This window comes from Sycon ciliatum, chromosome 2 (genome assembly GCF_964019385.1).
Source record: "Sycon ciliatum chromosome 2, ocSycCili1.1, whole genome shotgun sequence".
Lineage (NCBI taxonomy): Eukaryota > Metazoa > Porifera > Calcarea > Leucosolenida > Sycettidae > Sycon > Sycon ciliatum.
Genome location: NC_088644.1, coordinates 5,257,552 through 5,276,243, shown reverse-complemented (window position 1 = coordinate 5,276,243; position 18,692 = coordinate 5,257,552). Strand labels below are relative to the sequence as shown.

The following is an 18,692-nucleotide window of genomic DNA, read 5'->3' as shown; positions in this document are numbered from 1 at the left end:
CACAACAATAACCAAGGCCGTCACAGCCGAGGCCGCCCCGCTTTCTCGGCATTTTTTTAATAGCACACTGCAACAAAAAGATCGCAGCTCAGCTCAAACATACGTGGCAAGTAATGAAGAATCCTTGTCCCCAATCGTGGTTTGTTGCAGTACAACAGAATCAAAAAGTCTTTCATTGCAGTTACATGTATGCACATTGAAATGGCACCAAATGCCTGGAAAAGCTTGCAGTTGGCTTCAATTTTTGAACTTTTTTTCCCAGGGGGAGGGTAATGAAGAATCCTCGTCCCCGATCGTAGCGTCTTCTTGATTTGTTGCAGAATCAAAAAGTCTTCCATTGTAGTTACACTGAAATGGCACCAAAGCCCGGAAATGCTTGCAATTGGCTTGAATTTTTTCTCGGGGGAGACCCCCCCTCCAAAGTCGGTGCGACGGGCCTGATAATGTTACCATCACATCCACTGTGGACAGTACAAAGTTTTACTATTCCCTGGTGGGTGCCAAAAGCCTCATCGACAACCAGGGAATTCACACATGCACATCCGATAGGCAATTGTCATTCAACTCTCGTTCAACAATGAAAAGAAGAAGATGTCCACGCGGTAAGACACGTGACCACACGCACAGAGACCGCGTGCAACCACAATGCAACAATTAAAAGCTATTGAAAAAAAATGATGGCAGCTACAGTCCAAATCGGTCATCGGACAATAAAAGAAGGTAGCGGCGGGGAGTCGTAAAATGCCGGTATTTCACTACTCCCTGGTAGCACAATACAAGGACGACAGGGCAAGAGGTGACGCCTAATGTAACTATCACTACCCGCATGTAACACTAGCGTTACAAAGCTGAGAAGCAAGACAAAAAGCAGCCACAATAACAAACAAACAAAAAATATTATGTCCGGCCAGAAGAGTACAAGCAAGTGGAACAGCCACTCGCATGTCCGTTTGTCCGCTACAGAAAGAAAAGCACGCACTAGCAAACGCACACCAGAACTTAAATAGTGCGAAAAATGCTGATTTAAGAAACGTGCAAGCATCCAACTCTCTGCTGGCCTTTATCAAAAACACAAAAGAAACATTCAAAGCATGACCTATTGAAGCAACCCATCACAGCAGTCGATGGGTAAAGGCAACCATGATGAGAGTACAGACAAGCAAAAACAACATTCTGAATGCTTCGACAAAAACAGGACCGGGTAAAAGGTGCGGCGACACAACGCCTCAGCAGCAGCAGCAACAGCAGTTCAAGGTAGCGCTAATAAAAAGACACACACGTACATGAACGACAAGGACGAGGTGTCGAGAACACGGGTCTAAAAACCTAAACTATCGTTGAAGATAGTGCTAGTAACAAGCATCATGATGCCTGTGTCATAGGATAGCCATAATACAAGAGAACACGGTGCAGCCAGAGAGAGAGAGAGAGAGAGAGAGGCACTGTAGAGGAAGCAACCTGGCCCATCTACTGTTTACACTGCTCGCCATCTCCATCTCCATCACCACCACTACCACCGGACTGGCACTTCACAATCATTTTTCCAATGTTTTCCCCCTGGAGCATTCCAATGAGTGCCTCTGGAGCACGTTCAAAGCCATCCACTGTCGTCTCACGATATTTCATTTTGCCCTGTACAGCATAGCAGAGAAAGTGTGACCAGTTAGTACATACGAGCCTGATACACTGCGATGCAAATTCTTCGTTTCCAGATCAGCTTAGAACAGCTGGCATCTCGACCAAGACCTGTAGACCATAGATGAACATTGTTCATACTTCACTTTACATACTTCATACTTTCTTTACTTTAAATAGTTCATAGGCTAGGACACGTTTGTGCCTTTTGGTATTTGCAAGGGAGAGCGTAAAGAAGAGCCGGGTCCCAGAATGAAACAATCCAATACATGGCTGACAGCTGGTGTGTTCAAATTTTCTATATTTTCGAAACGGGAGCTGCGTTCTTAGTATTGTTCTTGGCCCAGGATCTAAGCAGTCAAGAAAAATCATTCCAACGTTGACAACATCTTTCCTGGTGTTAATTTTGTTCTGGCCTAGACATACAACTCAGACCCACTGGAGTACAAGAGCGTCATGGGCACTAACAAGCAACAACTAAGACCTATCCAAACAGGTCTAGTCCATGCTAAAGTAACACAGAAGGAGACCAGAAAGACGATTGACAAAGTGCTGTTTGACCGCCATCAAACTTAGGATGTCTGCTTGCATTGCCAAGTTCCACCAGCACGAAGAGCGCTAATGCATACTACCGCTCTAACGATGATCTCGGGACAGTGATTGCGCAGGGAGGTGCACATCTTTCATCCCAGCATGAGTTCAACACAGTGCGGGAAACCGAACTGATAATCTATCCTGTACTGTGAACCATACAAGGCCGGGTGGGTGCAAATGAACACTCAGTTCCACGTAAGACTATTGACAGTGTGGGAGACTGGGAAAACAAGCAGGTTACTGCAGCATTGGACTGTGAAGTCCAGGCTACCAGATTAACAGGATACGGTAGTGCAACCGCTACCGACGCCGAACACTGCAGCTTATCGTCGATTTGCACGTTTCCCACCACCGCCAATCACAGTGACCTGCTCACAACCAGTATCAAGTATGGGTGAACAGCAGCAGCAGCACAACGACGCAGGCTCTCAAACAGGCAACGGAAATACAGTATGTACAGTGATGTGGAGTCACCTCCACCATTACACTGCGCTCTTTAGCCGACTAGACCCTCCTACACACAACCATCACCGCAGAGCGCAGTGTAATGGTGGAGGTGACTCAACATTTTCTTCAATGGCCGAGAGCTCAATGAAATCCGGTCGCGCGAGCTTGCGCCTTGCCCCATTTCGCAGCCCAGTGTTCGCAGGTCTAGGGCCGTGCAATGCCCGGCGTGTACTTGAGTGACACGCCTGGATTTCATTGAGCAGCACTGTACTTGAAAGAGGCCAAGCGCTTCCGACAAGGCCCGTAAACCGGGTGGCTGGACGTACCTCTCGAACAAGGGCGCCAAGCGCTTCCATGCACTCCATCCACTGGTCCTTCCAGCGGTGCACCAGAAACCCCTCCATCCTAATCTGCTTGCTTATCAGTAGTCCCTGAAGTCGCGGACCTGACGCAAACACAAGACCACACAAGCACCGGGAAAAGAACATGTTATTAAGTTCACAACAGAAGGCTGATACTCTAAAAAGCAGACATACACTACACAAAAGAAAGATCCTGGTTGCACTGAACGAGAGGAAGAAGCACTAACACAAACCAACATGGCGGAGGGATCCAGAAGTAAAATCAAATTATACTTCTTTCCCATGCCTTTAAGTACAGTGAGAACGGTGAATCCCGACAGTACAGGGGTTATAGAGTGAAGTAGAAAAGTGATCCTCGTCCCCATCGGTATCATTTGATGTGTTCAAACATGCTGCAGGCAAAGCATTTGCTTACGCTTCCCACTACTATCCCATGCTTCATTTCTGTATTACCGTAAAGTACCGTTGATCCGCCACCCACGCTATGTCGCTTCCCAGCTGGGTTTTCGGCAGGGGGCAGGAATTAGATCAAGGCTGTCAAGTGCAGTACGATGTACAACAACGTAGAAATTCAGACTCGATGTGCTGGATTGTGCACATTTTCATCCTGGACTGGCAAGTATTGTGTACAGCAGTGCATGCGTCGGTTCAACATCGTATTTTGTTGTATACGCCGAAGTCGCTTCACAGGTAGAAAATCGACAGGGGGCGGGAATTAGAGAGGGGGCGGATCAACGGTACTTTACGGTACATGTATATGGCTAATGGCTTGTAGGCTGTTGGCAGGCAGGCACAGTGGGATGATCATGTAAGACCATGATCGAGAAGCAGAGGGTGCCAGCTTCAAGTCCTGTTCGGGAGCGGAAGGATTTTTCCAATCGTGCTCCGCCTGACAAAAGGGAAACATGGATGTAGCCAATGGGATTATGGTCTTTGACCTCTTTGTGGTGGAACTCTTTCTTGATCCTTAAGGCTGGTGGCATTCCTACTGATGTGGAAAACACAGTCTGACTGGGTCATGCGAAACCGTGCCATTCTTTTGTTTCACTATCGTAGGCTTTCGGTGGAAGTGCGCAAACTAGACTGAGAATATATGATGAATGGAGTGTCGCACCTTTCCTCGGACCAACACCATTGGGCCCAACACCCAGAAGACTACATAAGAAGTGACATTTTGATTTCAGGCCATACATCCCCTGCAGCAACTTCTGGGAATGCATTTGAATCACACAGTATGTTCATAGATGCTACTGCATGGCTGGCAGAATCCAGTTCTATGATAATACATGATTGCAGTGGATGATGGCTTGGTAACCTTACCAATAGACTGTCCAGTGTTGTTGTATTGCGAAATGCACCCACACACTGACACACGGCCAAACTGATTCATGTGACTCATCACGGTGTCAGAGAATGAGCCACCAACCTGCACGACCAGAGTGCACGTACACACACACACACATGCGCGCGTACATACACGTCAGGAGAACTGCTCCTCACAGACGGGCATTCCTCTTGGGACAAGCTGTTGCTCACCACACGCACCGTTAAAACAGACCTACCAGCGGTGTTTACATGGAATGTTTCATCCCACGGTGAAAACATGACACGATCATGACAATTTTCGTACGGGGATGAGTTCACTATCTGCTGACTATGTCCACAACTTTCAGGCCGGGATGAATCCGTCACATGAGAGTTGGTGTCGGGTCAACTTGATTTTGACTAAGTGCACTTTCGGCCCGGGATGAATCCGTCATATGAGAGTTGGTATGGGGTCAACTTGCTTTTGAGTTTACGTGATCAAACATAGACAATTGAATGCACGTTTGGCTCGAAGTCCGGCCACGCAAATTAGAGTAAATCAACATGACCAACTCTGAACAGGCTACTGGTTAGACTAGGCCTTATCACTACCTGCAACTCTTTCCAGGTGATAACACCTTCACCTCCATCCCAGCACTGCAAGAAACAATAGACAACTTACATTGTCAAAATAGATGTCGATGCCGTTGGGGCATAGACTGCACAGCACATCCTCCAACGAGCCCATAGTCTTGTAATTGACAGCTTCATCAAAGCCCAGCTCGCGTAGATACTCCACTTTCTCGTCCGTACCTGAGGATCATAAAAACGATACACGTAAAACAATAGTTCAGCATTTAATATACGGGTGATTTCTGATGCCCAGCCAAACTACACAGAATAGATGTACAGAAGCACGCAGTCATCATTAGAGTTGTTAATTCTCTTGAATGGTTTTAGCAGGACTGAGGGTGACATTGTTGAAAGATGGAACATTTGCAGCGAAACACAAAGAAACCTCCACATCTTGCTATTTATTCAAGCTAACCAAGTTGATTCCCAGCCAGTGACTAAAGAAAATCACATAACTGTGAAAACTTGAAGGAAAAAGAAGAAAAAAATGTCACGGTTCGCGTGAGACTCGGCTGAAAGCCGGGCTTTCCGCATCTGTAGGAACGCCACCACCCTTCAAGGATCAAGGCGCAGATACAGCTCCTAAAGCGGTGGGAGGTGAGTAGATCAGCTCACCAGCAAGTGGTCAAAGACCGAAAATCCCATTCACTGCATCCATGTTTTCCTCGTGCCAGGCCACGAGTTCCCAATTAACTGTGGGTCGCAGCACGGCTGGAAAAAAATCCTTCCGCTTCCAAGCAGGACTTGAAGGAAAGGCCTGTTACAAACCAAACTGCCTTGATGTAAAGTTTCTAAAGACAAAGCAAATAATCTTGACAGCTATAATTTAAATTTTAAAACGCATTTACAGAATCTGCATTTCCCTAACTACATTGTACGCCACTGACCAGCAAAGCCTACTACACGGCATCCTTGGGACTTGGCTAATTGGCCGACCACAGCACCGACAGCGCCTGCAGCTGCGTTCACTACCACCGTCTCGCCAGACTTTACCGGCTTGCAGATCTCATTCAGGCCAAAATAGGCAGTAGCCCTGAACAACAACAACAACAACATTTATTATTACAAAATAGTTGAAAATACACGAAAAAATACTCCATAAAATGAACAGATGGGGAAATAGACGAGGCATAGATTGTTTGTACACATTCCTGGACGAGAAGAGAGGAGTATGGTCTCAGACAGATGTGGATTTGGTCGCATCGCAACTCACCCTGGCATTCCTAGTACACCGAGTGAGAGCGTGGACGGATGGCCTTCGGGTATGTAGTTGACTTTCTGCAGCGGCCATGGCCGAGGATCGTCGGGGTTCTTGACCACATACTGATCCCTCCAGCCACTGTAGTACAGAACCAGGTCGCCGACGACGTAGTTAGGGTGTCGCGATTCCACAACCCTGCAGCAAGCACAAGCAAACGCTATTATGGGAGCAGCTACATGACACGTTGGAGAGAGTGTTACTACATGTAGTTTGACAAGGACCAACTGATTGCAGAATAAAGCAAACGCGGTTCAGTTCAATAGCCGAATTGAGAGAGTAAGAGAAGAAAAACAACTACTGTAGTTACAAATCCAGTAATTTGAGGACGGTAAAGGGTTAAAGAATCATCCACTGGTCACAGAACTACTTCAAACAAAGAAGCAAGTGCCACATACATTAAGAAAGGTAAAACGGAACAACACCACTATTTTGTAATCACTCAGGTGAGTGACTGTGTGTTTAACTCAACTTGCTTCAGTATTTCCAACGGCCCTCAAACACCCAGCACAAACTGATAGAATACTAGTAGGCAACGAGTATCCCGAAAGTACAAAGCCGTCAACACTGAATCGAGGCTGACAAAGGTGGCACTACTTATGTGACTTATATCATACTTGGAGAGTGTCTGGCCCATCATGACATCGCCTTCCTTCATGTTACGACTATACGACCTGTATACACGCACGCACACACACACACACACACACACACACACACACACACACACACACACACACACACAAGCAATCAGTTTTCCAAGAACCATGTCAAGCCTTCCGTACGAAAGACAAATTCCTGCAGCCACCATACCAGCACAGTATATCGGCCGTATTACACACCGGGTACTCAACTCTCTCTCTCTCTCTCTCTCTCTCTCTCTCTCTCTCTCTCTCTCTCTCTCTCTCTCTCTCTCTCTCTCTCTCTCTCTCTCTGTCTGTCTGTCTGTCTGTCTGTCTGTCTGTCTGTCTGTCTCTCCAGCTGTTGGCACCATGGTCACTGTGTTGAGAGTACATGTGTGTAGCAAACTAGTACTAACCTCATGTAGGGATCCACAGATAGCCAAACAGTTTCACATAGGACGTCTGTACAGAGAGGTAAGCATGCATTCACACCCACACCCACACACACACACCCACACCCACACCCACACACATGCACAGACACCCACACACACACACACACGCACACCCACCCACACCACACACACATGCACGCGCACACACACGCACGCACGCACACGCACACACACACACACGCACACACACCACACACACACACACACAATGTACATACCAGAGGCCAATAAAATACGGAATCAGCCTGAAACTGCAGCCAAAATGCGCATATGCCATACTGAACGAAATTCGTGGGCAATGTACCCAATGATGATTCTGTACCATAACGACGCGCATAAAAGCGCATGTGCCTATATCCAGGTATAATAAGCACACACTCGCATATAAATAGGCGAAGCGGAGACAAGATCTTCATTACAGCAATAAGGAAAATTAGCTTGGCACACATAAGCACATGGGCGTATAAGTGAACCCAACACAGCGACACACTGACGCCACTATGATACCATCTTCACAGGGTGTAACGTGAAATTTCCACATTCCATACTGGTGACGCAATTACAAGCACATGCGCATATGTGAGACCAATCAATCAGCAACAAAATTACAAATATTTATATATTAATATGGCAAAAAAATCGGGCACATAAGCGCATGGGCTTAAATGTGGGTCATTACGGCATTTCACTCGTCAGAACTAGTATTTGCGGGCACCTGTTGGAGATACACTAATACATTCGCTGAATGCACCGTTTTCTTCAATTTTTGGCTAAGCTGATAGCGTAAAAGCTCGTAATAAGACCCCGTACGGACATATTAGTGAATTTGGGCGGTGGGCGTTAATCTGGGCTTGGGCGTTATTTCGGATACGTGAAATCAGACTAATTTTCACATCAACGTATTCATCGACCACCATGGAGTGTGGATAACTATTAGCGTATCATTCATGCAGGTGGAGCTGTGCATGCACTGCACTGTGTACTGGACTTGTTTTTCGCCCCACACAGAGGCGGGCTAGAACACGGAACGAGAGGGTTGTACACGAGTAGAGGATGTTATACCGGGTAGGCACTTATACGAGTGTTTAAAGTAACACGCTCAGTTCCACTCTAGGCACCCGCCTTCAGTGCGTGGCGCCGGCGGCAAGCATTCCGTGCCCACTTTGAGAGTTTCGTGATCAGCTGATCTGCAGAAGTCCGGGTGTGTGCACTATTTTTTAACTTTAGTATGCACAGAAACAATTAAGTTGGTGAAAGGGCTTGCCATCGGCTGAAAAGAAAATGATGTGTTCTGTCTTGTCTGGCTTACATGTAGTCGGTAAATTTAAGGGGAACAATCCGCAATAGATGTTCCGTTACTGTAGACAACATGGACAGGATTTTTGAAACACAATTTGCAGAACGCGAAGGAGTTACTTTTTTTTAAAGAATTTCTTTTCACAGCCATCTGCTGGAAGCTATGAAGAATGAAAACTGTTCACCAAAAATGTGTGAGCAATGACGAAACTTTTAAACGGAAAGGAGCTAACCTCCATCCTCCAGCGGTGCCAATGTTTCCTCTTGCAGAGCGAAGTCAGACACCTGAGGCATGCCATCAAAGCGCCTTGCCATGACAATCTTGCTGCTTTTCGTCGTCATCTTGTGTTGAGGGTGTCTGACCACTATTGTGTACCTAAATAATTCTAGTAATTACGTTCTTGGACAATAAGCTAGCTTCACCCTAGGATAAAATCTACAACTGCCTTGACAAAGTATGATATGCTCCACAAATTTCATAGTGACACCGAGCTATGTAGAGTACGATTGGGATGGAATGCTCAAGTTGTCCTGAAGATGTTTGGAGGTTGTCAAATAAGTCGAACTCGGACAGAAATCATGCACTTTTTGCACGCGCACAACATAATTCAACAGCAAACAGCTAGCTTGCCATGCATGCCAGTGCCACTCTTGCATGCACATGATGCAGGTTTGCAGCATGCTGGATGCACAGGACGCACGCGCGTAGATCCACGCACACAGGATCTAGGATTGCGCGCGCGCTTTCAAATCGAATTCGGGCAACCGAATTGCGCGAAAGATAGGAAGAGTTTGCCCTACAACTACTTACTTTACAAAACATCGGGATTTATCAGGCATACCCAAGTTTTTACTCTGTTACGTAAGGCTGAAGTCATGATGTCATTGATATTCAATCATTACGTCAAAATAATATCAGGAACAAGCATGCACACGACACGTGTACACCGTCACACGTGCATAAAAAAAGAAAATTTAATAGTTTACTTTTTTTGTCTTTACCGCATACTCAGTAAACAAAATAGATGGCCTTTTCAAAGTAAGTTTGTTTTGATTCTTGTCTCCAGGCCAAGCCAGTCGAGTTAGCCATAGGTTCATCCCAGAAGTATGGCTGTTCCTCAAGGAGCTCAGGATGCTGTGCTTCAGGCAAGTCAACCCATGCCAGAGGGTTCTGTGACGGTCGAAGGTTATGACTTCAACAAAGGAGTAGATTACCATGCTCTGTTGCAGTCGTTCAAGCGAACAGGCTTCCAAGCCACTAACTTCGGCAAAGCTGTAGAAGAAGTGCAGAGGATGCTGGAGAAACGAGCAGAACCTATTGCGGAACCAGAGCCAGATGCAGATGATGTTGCTGGTGAACTAGACGCAGCGGCGGAGGCAATTCGAGCTGAGCACAAACCCAAGACGAACTGCACAGTGTTCCTAGGGTTTACGAGCAACATGATTTCATCCGGTGTTCGAGATACTCTACGCTACCTAGTACAGCACAAGCTTGTGGACGTAGTGGTAACTACAGCTGGCGGGATAGAGGAAGACTTTATACAGTGTCTTGCACCCACTTATTTGGGTGACTTTCATCTCAGGGGTGCAGAGCTTCGTGACAAGGGAATTAATCGCATTGGAAACCTGCTTGTTCCCAATTCTAATTACTGCCTGTTTGAAGACTGGATTATGCCAATTTTAGATCAGATGGTGGTGGAGCAGACAAGTAATGGTACATTATGGACACCGTCGAAAGTAATTGCACGCCTTGGAAAGGAAATAAACAACCCAGACTCAGTGTACTACTGGGCATGGAAGAACGACATCCCTGTCTATTCGCCAGCGTTGACAGATGGCTCCATTGGCGACATGATCTATTTTCACTCGTTCAAGAAGCCCGGACTGGTGCTAGACATCGTGCAGGACATCCGCTCACTCAACAGCACGGCGGTGCACGCTAAGAATACGGGTATGGTCATCCTCGGCGGCGGGCTCATCAAGCATCACATCTGCAACGCCAACCTGATGCGCAATGGCGCCGACTTTGCCGTCTTCATCAACACTGCTCAGGAGTTTGATGGTTCTGACTCGGGCGCGCGTCCCGACGAGGCCGTGTCCTGGGGCAAGATCAAGAAACTCGCGACGCCCGTGAAAGTGTACGGGGAAGCTAGCATACTCTTCCCGCTGCTCGTAGCCGAGACCTTTGCCCGCGTTGATGTCAGCAAACCGTCCAGTTAGTTAGTAGTAACCTGTGGCCAGTGGTAACATGTATCGTGTGTCTACCTGTCTTATGCAGGCATACTCAACGGACCTTCTCACACCTTAACTCGTGAAAAACGAACAGTCACTTTTCTCAAAAAATTCTCCGCAAGTCATGACATACATATCCTCCATCTCATTGGTTGAAACGCTTATGAAACCAACCCATGATACGTGTTATTTGATGTCAGTGTTCGTCCCATGATAAGTGTTATTTTGATGTCAGTGTTCGTGTTGTTCTTGTTGATGTGTGTTCTCCTCAATTGGGTTTAGATAGTCATGAAGCCCAGAACAAGATGGTATTTTTAATATGTACATTTTGGTCCTTTTGATTGTACAGTTTGAACTGAAAGTGCCTCGTATCATATTATTTCAATGTGATGTTGAATTGGATGTATGGTTCTCCTTGAGGCCAGTGGTTTCCTTGATGGCTGTGTTCAGACTTGTAGTTCGGATGAGTGAAGCTTGTAGCTGATGCACCACTGTGTAATACCATATGTACCGAATGCCTGCCTAGTTCAAACCTGCCATTCGCTGTCTACTCTTGTGGGAATGCGGTGCTACTTCCCGGCCGGGAAATGCTAGCACACATTGCCTGCATTGCTTCAAGAGTCCAGAATGCAGCTTTCACCACTGCTTTGCAGTAAAACAAAAATTAACATGGACAGTGCTAAAATGGGGGTAGTAAGTTTCGCCACATCGCAACAAACATAATTATTCTAGATCAGGTGAACCATATGCAAATAAAAGGTTTCAGTTCATGAGCCTAAGAACTATTATTCTGCCTAAATGACATAAAATTGTACTGTAACACAATGGACCTGCCATTACAACTAATTACAGAACTTCCTATAAAGTAATAACTGAAAATTCTGGATTAAAATCTTGGATTGTACGAAGTACAGAACTGGAATTTTTGGTTAACTAAAATAGCAAACAAGTCCTTGAACTTGTGAAATTGGTAACCAGGCACGACAGATCTGACACACACGAACGGAGAAAACCCAAAGAACTGTTGTTTGCACAGTTACGCCGAGTCCTGCGGAAGGCTATATCCCACTTGTCGGCGCAGCTCGTCCAGTATGCTCATGAAGAGCAGGGAATGCTCGTGGGACATGATGCTGCTCTCCTTACGGCCGGCTTCCACACACTGTCGCACCTGAACACGAGTGAAGAGTCACACACCAATATTTCAATATGTTTCTTGAGGAAAAACCCTACACACACCATCCTCAATTCAAGTGGTCTCTTCGCTGCAAATCACAATATCTCCATCAAATTTTCGGTCAGGAGCCACCATCCTGATGATGGCTCCTGGCCAAAAATTTGATGGAGATATTGTGATTTGCAGCGAAGAGACCACTTGGAGTGAAGATGGTGTGTGTAGGGTTTTTCATGTAATGAAGTGGCTGCAGTGGAGCTTGCGCACATTAAGAATGTTTCTTGAGGAATATCAATAAAGTGTGAACGGTACCATTCGTATAAATATTTGCCATGTCAATTACAATATCCTATTCAGTATCACCTTCGACGCCGAGCCTTTAGTAGGCAAAACAGCTGTCATAAGGAATATTATCAGTAACAATACTTGAAGTACCCGTAACCCCTTCGTTGTTTGTAATTATTGGTGTGTGTAATGGCTACCGAGGGTAGCCATTTCGGCTGAGAGTGCATGGAGGAGAAGAGATTTTTGAAGTTTCTTGAGGAATCTTGCTAGAAATCGAGGGTGCCAGGTTAAAGGTTTCCGGACTAAAGAGGTGTGATTGTACCTATGACTTTAACCTGTGACTGATGTTACCACAAACCTACACGAGCGGACTACTACATGTTTAAACTTTACAGGTCATATTGCACTGTGTGTGTCACTGTGTGTGTGTGTGTGTGTGTGTGTGTGTGTGTGTGTGTGTGTGTGTGTGTGTGTGTGTGTGTGTGCGTACGTACGCGCGCAGTTGTGCTTCACATGAGCCGGGTGAGCACTGGACGAACAGCAGAGTTGCTGTCTGCCGAGAAAGCCTCGCCAATTTGCCAAGCAAGATGATGATTGTTTCAATGTGGCTTTACTACAGTAAATACGAAATTTAGCAATGCATTCAGCAGCTTCAGCTTACCTCTTCGGCCTCGTAGCGCAGTCCACAGCTGTTAAAGAAGTTGAACGGGTCACTGGTTGCTGGAAGAGGGAAAGACTTCTTGCTGCCGTCACTGTGTTCAACTTCTGTGGCACACCAGAACGGCTTGGGCAGCTTCAACTGACCTGAATAGCAAGTGAGCACACCAATAAGCAACAGTACACAACAACGCAGTGTTTCACACAGGCAAAATGCACTGATTTTCAATGGCCAAAGCCCACCCAATGGCCAAAGCCCACGGAAAAGCCAGAGGATACTGTAAATTATAAATATACAAAATTTCAAAAAGAGAGGATCATAAGCTTACAAGTTATCCGTTTTGTCCAACACTAACGATTATAAGCAGGATAATGTTGAGTGAAAACGTGCAACAATTAGCACAAAACTGACTGATGTGATACTGACATTCAACGACCTGATGCTTAGCTGCATCACGTCTGGAATGCGCAAACCAACAGCCTTCCAACTTGGAAGGTTCTAAGTTATGAAGTAACATTAGAAAAGGGGAAGGTGAGTCTCCATCTGAGTTAAATACAAAATTTCGGCAGCCATTTAATTTCAGCTATAAGCACCGACCCAAAACACCGAAAATAAAACGCTGATGAAAATGTTCACATCGGCTTTGGTGATGTAATGTAAAGTCCGCTGCAAACGCCCACCCCATTTTTGCAAGATCTGCTAGCCTGTACACACTGACCCCATTCACTGTCACCCCACCTGTACGAAAGTACATCTCACACCGTAGCGTGAAGAGGGCTTTGCTACGGTAAACTATGTCCACTTTCCTGGTTTCAAAATCTCTTTGGGCACTAGCTACGAGCTAACTCGTAGTGATTTGATGATGATGGTTGTTTTATTTCGCAAATCCAAACAGGCGTTTCTTCCGAATAACAAGGTAGCGAAGAACGGAGTATTGCAGGAACCTTAGTGCACTTCTGATGGTGTTTCAAGCTATCATTTCCAAATCACGCATCGGTTTTTTTTTTCGAGCACTTCAGAGTTTTCAACAAGTTAGCAGCGGCTTTGTAGGTGTGGCTTCTGTGTTCGACTTGCAACTGCAATATTGCGACTGGTCAAGTCGTTGAATGACGCTTCGTCAGAACAATCCCTGTTCCGAATTCAAATAAAAACGTACTTACCTACCGTTCTGAAACCGCGACATCGTGGTACAGTACTGCAGAAATTTCATGATTTGCAAACCAGATGGATTCTCCACATGGACAACGAAGTAATAACAAAGACAACTCATTTATCGAATGAAAGGAAATCTCGACAGGAGTTTATCTTTGCAGCAAGATAATGACAGTCGCTTTTGCAGAGACCCTCGGTAAGACATAGGCAGTTTGTAGGCATTACAGTTGTTCTCGTATGCATTCGACCTTCATGCCAGTTGTTTACAACTACATTGTACTGAAAAAGACGGAAATAGTATGGACCTGCTGGGGTGGGCGTTGGCTGCGAAGTGGGCGTTTGCAGCGGACTTTACGGTACTAGCATTAACCCGCGCCGAAAATAAATCGCTGCTGAAAAAATCCACGTTTGATTTTAGTCTCTAGCAATGCTGGATGATAAAACTGCTTTGGTATTATAAAATAAATTCCATGGCTAGCGTGAGAGTCAGTCAGACTGAATTTTCCGAACCCGTAGGAGCATCACCATCCTCAATTATCAAGGCACAGATGCACATCCTAACATTTGCATACATTAAAAAAAGGCATCGGCTAGACGCTAAGACCGGAACTCAGAACAACTCATTTGCTTTATTGTAAAGAAAAAAGGGCCAAGAAACTACAAGTTACGCTATAATATCCACTAACACCACCAGTTACTAAACAATCAGCTCATGCGATAACATTGCACGACACTGACCGACGGTACTGACGTTCTACAACGAACTGGCTAACAGTGCTAGAGCTGTTAGCCAGTTAAACTGGTGGTGTTAGTGGACATTATAACGTAACTTGTAGTTTCTTGGCCCTTTTATCTTTACTATAAATTTATCCTTGGCTCTCCATCCGAGTCCAAACTAATTTGCTGTTCAGTCATCAACCAAAACCTGGTTTATATGGAATTTAAAAAGCCTGGTTGAAAGACACTCTCACGCAGAAAAAAATCAGAGAATAGTCTTACCCTTCGAACCACAGATGAACGCTTCGCAGGGCAAATCTGCATTGCAGCTAACCATAAACGTGGCTGTGCGTCCACCGCTAAACGACAGGGTGAAACCGACCGTATGATCCACACCACTGTCAAACAAGTGGCCGGCTGCAGCAATCTGAACAGTCACATTGCACAGACAAAATTAAATATACAGACAGACATGGACAGATACATAAAAAACATACAAGAATACAAGCACACCAAGCTAAAAAATAAAAGAGAGAAAGAAAATGGGGAGTAGCACCGTATTAAAAAAGTAACAACATGTCGACTTTGTGTGCCATCCTCCTGATTGCGATTTGAAAAAGGAAAAAAAAAAAGGTTAGCAGAGGATGGTTTCGATCCATCGACCTCTGGGTTATGGGCCCAGCACGCTTCCGCTGCGCCACTCTGCTTCATATGATGATAAACGTAGGTGATGTGTATTTATCAAAAATAACAGGGAGAGAAAAGAAGACAAAAAAAAGAAAGTAGGGCACACTCGGAGTTGAACCAAGGACCTCTCGATCTGCAGTCGAATGCTCTACCACTGAGCTATATGCCCTTCTTGGAAAAAGAAAGTCACCAACAATTCATGTAGGTAGAGGGGAGGAGGTGTTGCCATTTTCAAAGTGGCATTTAGAACATTGTACACATGCAAGCCTTGCTTGATAGTTATACAATAACATGTACACATATGACCATGACAGCATGCCACAAGGCGGAAGACTGTTTTCCATACAGTGTGTCCTCCATCTTGTGACATGCTGTCATGGTCATACATGCATGACATTGTACATGTGGAGCAACATATTCAACATTCACAAAATGCATCTGACATTAATCGTACAGCATCTTTCACACTCTTTCAAGTGGTAGCATTTAGCTTCATTCCAGTGAGCACATCAACTAACAAGTCGACTTTCAAGAAGACCGAAGTCACTCCCAGTTTTCGGAAACAAACCTTACCTTCTCCGGCTTGGCATCGTTGAAGGCGGTCAATGCAACATTCATCACATAGATTCCTAGATCAAGGAGGGCTCCACCCGCCAATTCTTTGCGTACCAATCTTTCGATTGGTGCCCCCTCAGGCATACTGAAGCCAAATGTTGCATTGACGCATAGAGGCTCACCAATGGCACCAGCACTGATTGCCTCTCGAATGTAGCAATAAGATGGCAAGAACCGACTCCAGAGTGCCTGGAGAGAGAGAGAAAGAAAGAGAGAGAGAGAGAGAGAGAGAGAGAGAGAGAGAGAGAGAGAGAGAGAGAGAGAGAGAGAGAGAGAGAAGAGAGAGAGAGAGAATACACGCAGTAAAAGCTGTGAGCATACACTGCATAGCAAATTGGTATAATAGCAGATACATAGACGATTTAGTAGTAGGAAAACATGAATCCCAAAACTCAGACTTACTTCCATAAGGAAGACATTGTTCTGCTTGGCGCAAGCAATCATTTCCTTTAGCTCCCTGGAGTTGACTGTAATTGGCTTTTCCGAGAGCACAGCCTTCCCAGCACCCATCGCAATTCTGGCTGCAAAGACAGACAGACAGACAGACAGATAGACAGACACACACACACACAATTATCCATGCGCAATGCATAGCGTACAATAAATAGAGGGCATACGTATCGCCCAATGGAGCGAGTGAAGCAAAAGGAGTTACGGACAAGAAATAAAATACAAAAATGTCAACTTTTCTGAGCACCCTCACCCTCACTCATGATATGCTTTGACTTGCAGCTTTGTTCCCCCTTTTCAAACTTCTGCTAAAGCAGCAGAGACACATGACAGGGCAAGTCTAAAGCCTAAGGCAGGAGCAAAGGTACATGTGATATCTGCTCGCCCAGGGTTCTTGTCTGGTGCTTTCCTGCAGGCCCAAACCAAGGTGAGATTTCTTGAGGCTGACTTGGAGGGGACAGATCGGGTATGCACTGTGCACGGCACACCAACTACATGTACACAGCCGGATAACACAGGGTGATTACACCTGCTTGTCAGTGTATGTTCTCTCTGTCATTGGTTCATATCAAGTGCCAGACTAAATATTGATCATTGAAGACTTCTGATGGTCATGGGCTTCAAGCGTGGCAAAGGACATGTTCTGCTTTATGTTCACACAAGAAAATTACATGTGGTCATGCGCATGTTCCTGTTCCAAATGTGAATTTTATGAAGGCCTGCTGCCAAATTAGGAAGATATGCACCAGTTCTGTGCGGATTGCTTTGCGTGCTTCAAAAATCTGACAATAGAGAGCCTATACTCTCATTCGTTGGTCGTGCAGATAGTCATTGCAAAAGAAATCATGTGTACTAAGTATACGTGTAAGTACTACTCAGTATCTGATCTTTACCATGCTCCAAGTGAAGCGGGTGGACTGTTCCAATGTACACAGCTTGAACACGTTCACAGCTAGCAATTTCCAAGTAGGATCCCAGGGCGTTCTCCACCGGAATACCAAACCTGCGACAGAAGTCCTCTGACTTTGACAGGCTGCTGGAGGCCACCGCCACTACTTCATGCAAGCATTGGCCATCGTCCGATTTGATAGTTTTCAGTGCAGTGACGAAATCCTGCGAGATCTTGCCAGCTCCCACTATTCCCCATTGGAAAGGCATTATGATACAAGGAGCTCCGGACGGGATTAGTAGAAATAACTCATACAGTACAGTAGTAGGAAGTGCTGGATCCAATTAGATGCAGTCCAGTCGTGCAGAAATACTTCTGTCACTCTTTATTTTGGCCAAATAACAATAAAAATTCAAAAAGATACGAGGATAAGTGACGTCATGACGTTCTATCGTTGACATTATCATGACATCATTGACATGCACCAATATTGCAATATGCAATAATAATTATGCAATACTGTACTAGCCTGAGTATGCAATATTCATGCATTTAACAGTTAATATGCATACTCAGTAGTGCACTAATAAATAGTAAATACAAACATCAATACTACGTCATTTCCAAGGGGTCATAAGAATCATACCGGTAACCCGGGCCCCATGAATTCTTGACCATGCAAGATGGCAAGACTCAGACCAGGGAGTAGTACAATACCAGGTATTGTGTATATACAGAACGTCAGAAGCCTTGCTTGGAAGTTCTACATGTTTTTCGATTTTGACAGCATGTTACAAGGCGCCAATCGGGTTATGGTTGTAGTCAGGAGCACTATGCGTCCTCGACTTAAACATGCTGTCAAAATCGAAAAACATGTGTGACCAGGTATTGTACTACTCCCTGGTTCAGACCCCCCCCCCCCTGGGTGTTGCCCTTGGTCATGGGTATGGTCAACGCTGACTTTCCAGAGGGGCTCAGGGGCATCTTCTCTGTGACTAGTCGACTGTGGGGCAGCTGAAAGCAAAAGTCTACTGCAGGAAGCCACAGGGGGCCTCTGGCAGGGAATTCACCCTTTTGAAAAATTACCGTGGCCTAGCACTCATCAGTGGGCTCACTGATAATACGGGGCCATCAAGTTCCTGGCCATATACAGAGTTGCTCAATGAAATCCAGTCACGTCACTCAAGTGCGGCGCCGAGCGTTGCGCAGCCCTGCACCTGCGAACACC

At 45.6% G+C, this 18,692-nt stretch overlaps 3 protein-coding genes and 1 non-coding gene across 4 annotated transcripts; 1 reads left to right on the top strand and 3 right to left on the bottom strand.

Annotated features, from left to right (window-relative positions):
• Nucleotides 1-797: 797 nt before the first annotated feature.
• Nucleotides 798-9,187, bottom strand: LOC135808385 (prostaglandin reductase 1-like). Its single transcript, XM_065321569.1, has 9 exons — nucleotides 8,842-9,187; nucleotides 7,274-7,319; nucleotides 6,852-6,908; nucleotides 6,190-6,372; nucleotides 5,864-6,009; nucleotides 5,026-5,156; nucleotides 4,359-4,464; nucleotides 3,003-3,121; nucleotides 798-1,632 (listed from the first exon to the last, which is right to left on the bottom strand). The coding sequence occupies exons 1-9, from the start codon at nucleotides 8,948-8,950 to the stop codon at nucleotides 1,468-1,470; spliced, it is 1,062 nt and encodes a 353-aa protein (XP_065177641.1). The 5' UTR covers nucleotides 8,951-9,187; the 3' UTR covers nucleotides 798-1,467.
• Nucleotides 9,188-9,621: 434 nt separating this feature from the next.
• LOC135808377 (deoxyhypusine synthase-like) lies at nucleotides 9,622-11,277 on the top strand. The gene has a single exon (XM_065321560.1). The coding sequence runs from the start codon at nucleotides 9,716-9,718 to the stop codon at nucleotides 10,826-10,828; it is 1,113 nt and encodes a 370-aa protein (XP_065177632.1). The 5' UTR covers nucleotides 9,622-9,715; the 3' UTR covers nucleotides 10,829-11,277.
• A 176-nt stretch (nucleotides 11,278-11,453) lies between these two features.
• LOC135808378 (trans-1,2-dihydrobenzene-1,2-diol dehydrogenase-like) lies at nucleotides 11,454-17,843 on the bottom strand. The gene is made up of 6 exons (XM_065321561.1): nucleotides 17,469-17,843; nucleotides 16,528-16,646; nucleotides 16,084-16,314; nucleotides 15,106-15,250; nucleotides 12,958-13,100; nucleotides 11,454-12,008 (listed from the first exon to the last, which is right to left on the bottom strand). The coding sequence occupies exons 1-6, from the start codon at nucleotides 17,731-17,733 to the stop codon at nucleotides 11,877-11,879; spliced, it is 1,035 nt and encodes a 344-aa protein (XP_065177633.1). The 5' UTR covers nucleotides 17,734-17,843; the 3' UTR covers nucleotides 11,454-11,876.
• Nucleotides 15,608-15,679, bottom strand: Trnac-gca (transfer RNA cysteine (anticodon GCA)). The gene has a single exon. It is a non-coding gene; the product is annotated as a tRNA-Cys (tRNA).
• Nucleotides 17,844-18,692: the final 849 nt, after the last annotated feature.

What these genes read in the sequence shown, in the direction of transcription:
- LOC135808377 (XM_065321560.1), top strand. Translation starts at nt 9,716, where the DNA reads ATGGCTGTTCCTCAAGGAGCTCAGGATGCTGTGCTTCAGGCAAGTCAA.
- LOC135808385 (XM_065321569.1), bottom strand. Translation starts at nt 8,950, where the DNA reads ATGACGACGAAAAGCAGCAAGATTGTCATGGCAAGGCGCTTTGATGGC. An exon ending in TCTGTGGATCCCTACATGAG is followed by an intron (nt 6,909 to 7,273) that starts GTTAGTACTAGT and finishes GCGTGTATACAG; the next exon opens with GTCGTATAGTCGTAACATGA. An exon ending in GGTGTACTAGGAATGCCAGG is followed by an intron (nt 6,010 to 6,189) that starts GTGAGTTGCGAT and finishes GTTGTTGTTCAG; the next exon opens with GGCTACTGCCTATTTTGGCC.
- LOC135808378 (XM_065321561.1), bottom strand. Translation starts at nt 17,733, where the DNA reads ATGCCTTTCCAATGGGGAATAGTGGGAGCTGGCAAGATCTCGCAGGAT. An exon ending in ACAATGTCTTCCTTATGGAA is followed by an intron (nt 16,315 to 16,527) that starts GTAAGTCTGAGT and finishes CTCTCTCTCCAG; the next exon opens with GCACTCTGGAGTCGGTTCTT. An exon ending in ACGATGCCAAGCCGGAGAAG is followed by an intron (nt 15,251 to 16,083) that starts GTAAGGTTTGTT and finishes GTGACTGTTCAG; the next exon opens with ATTGCTGCAGCCGGCCACTT.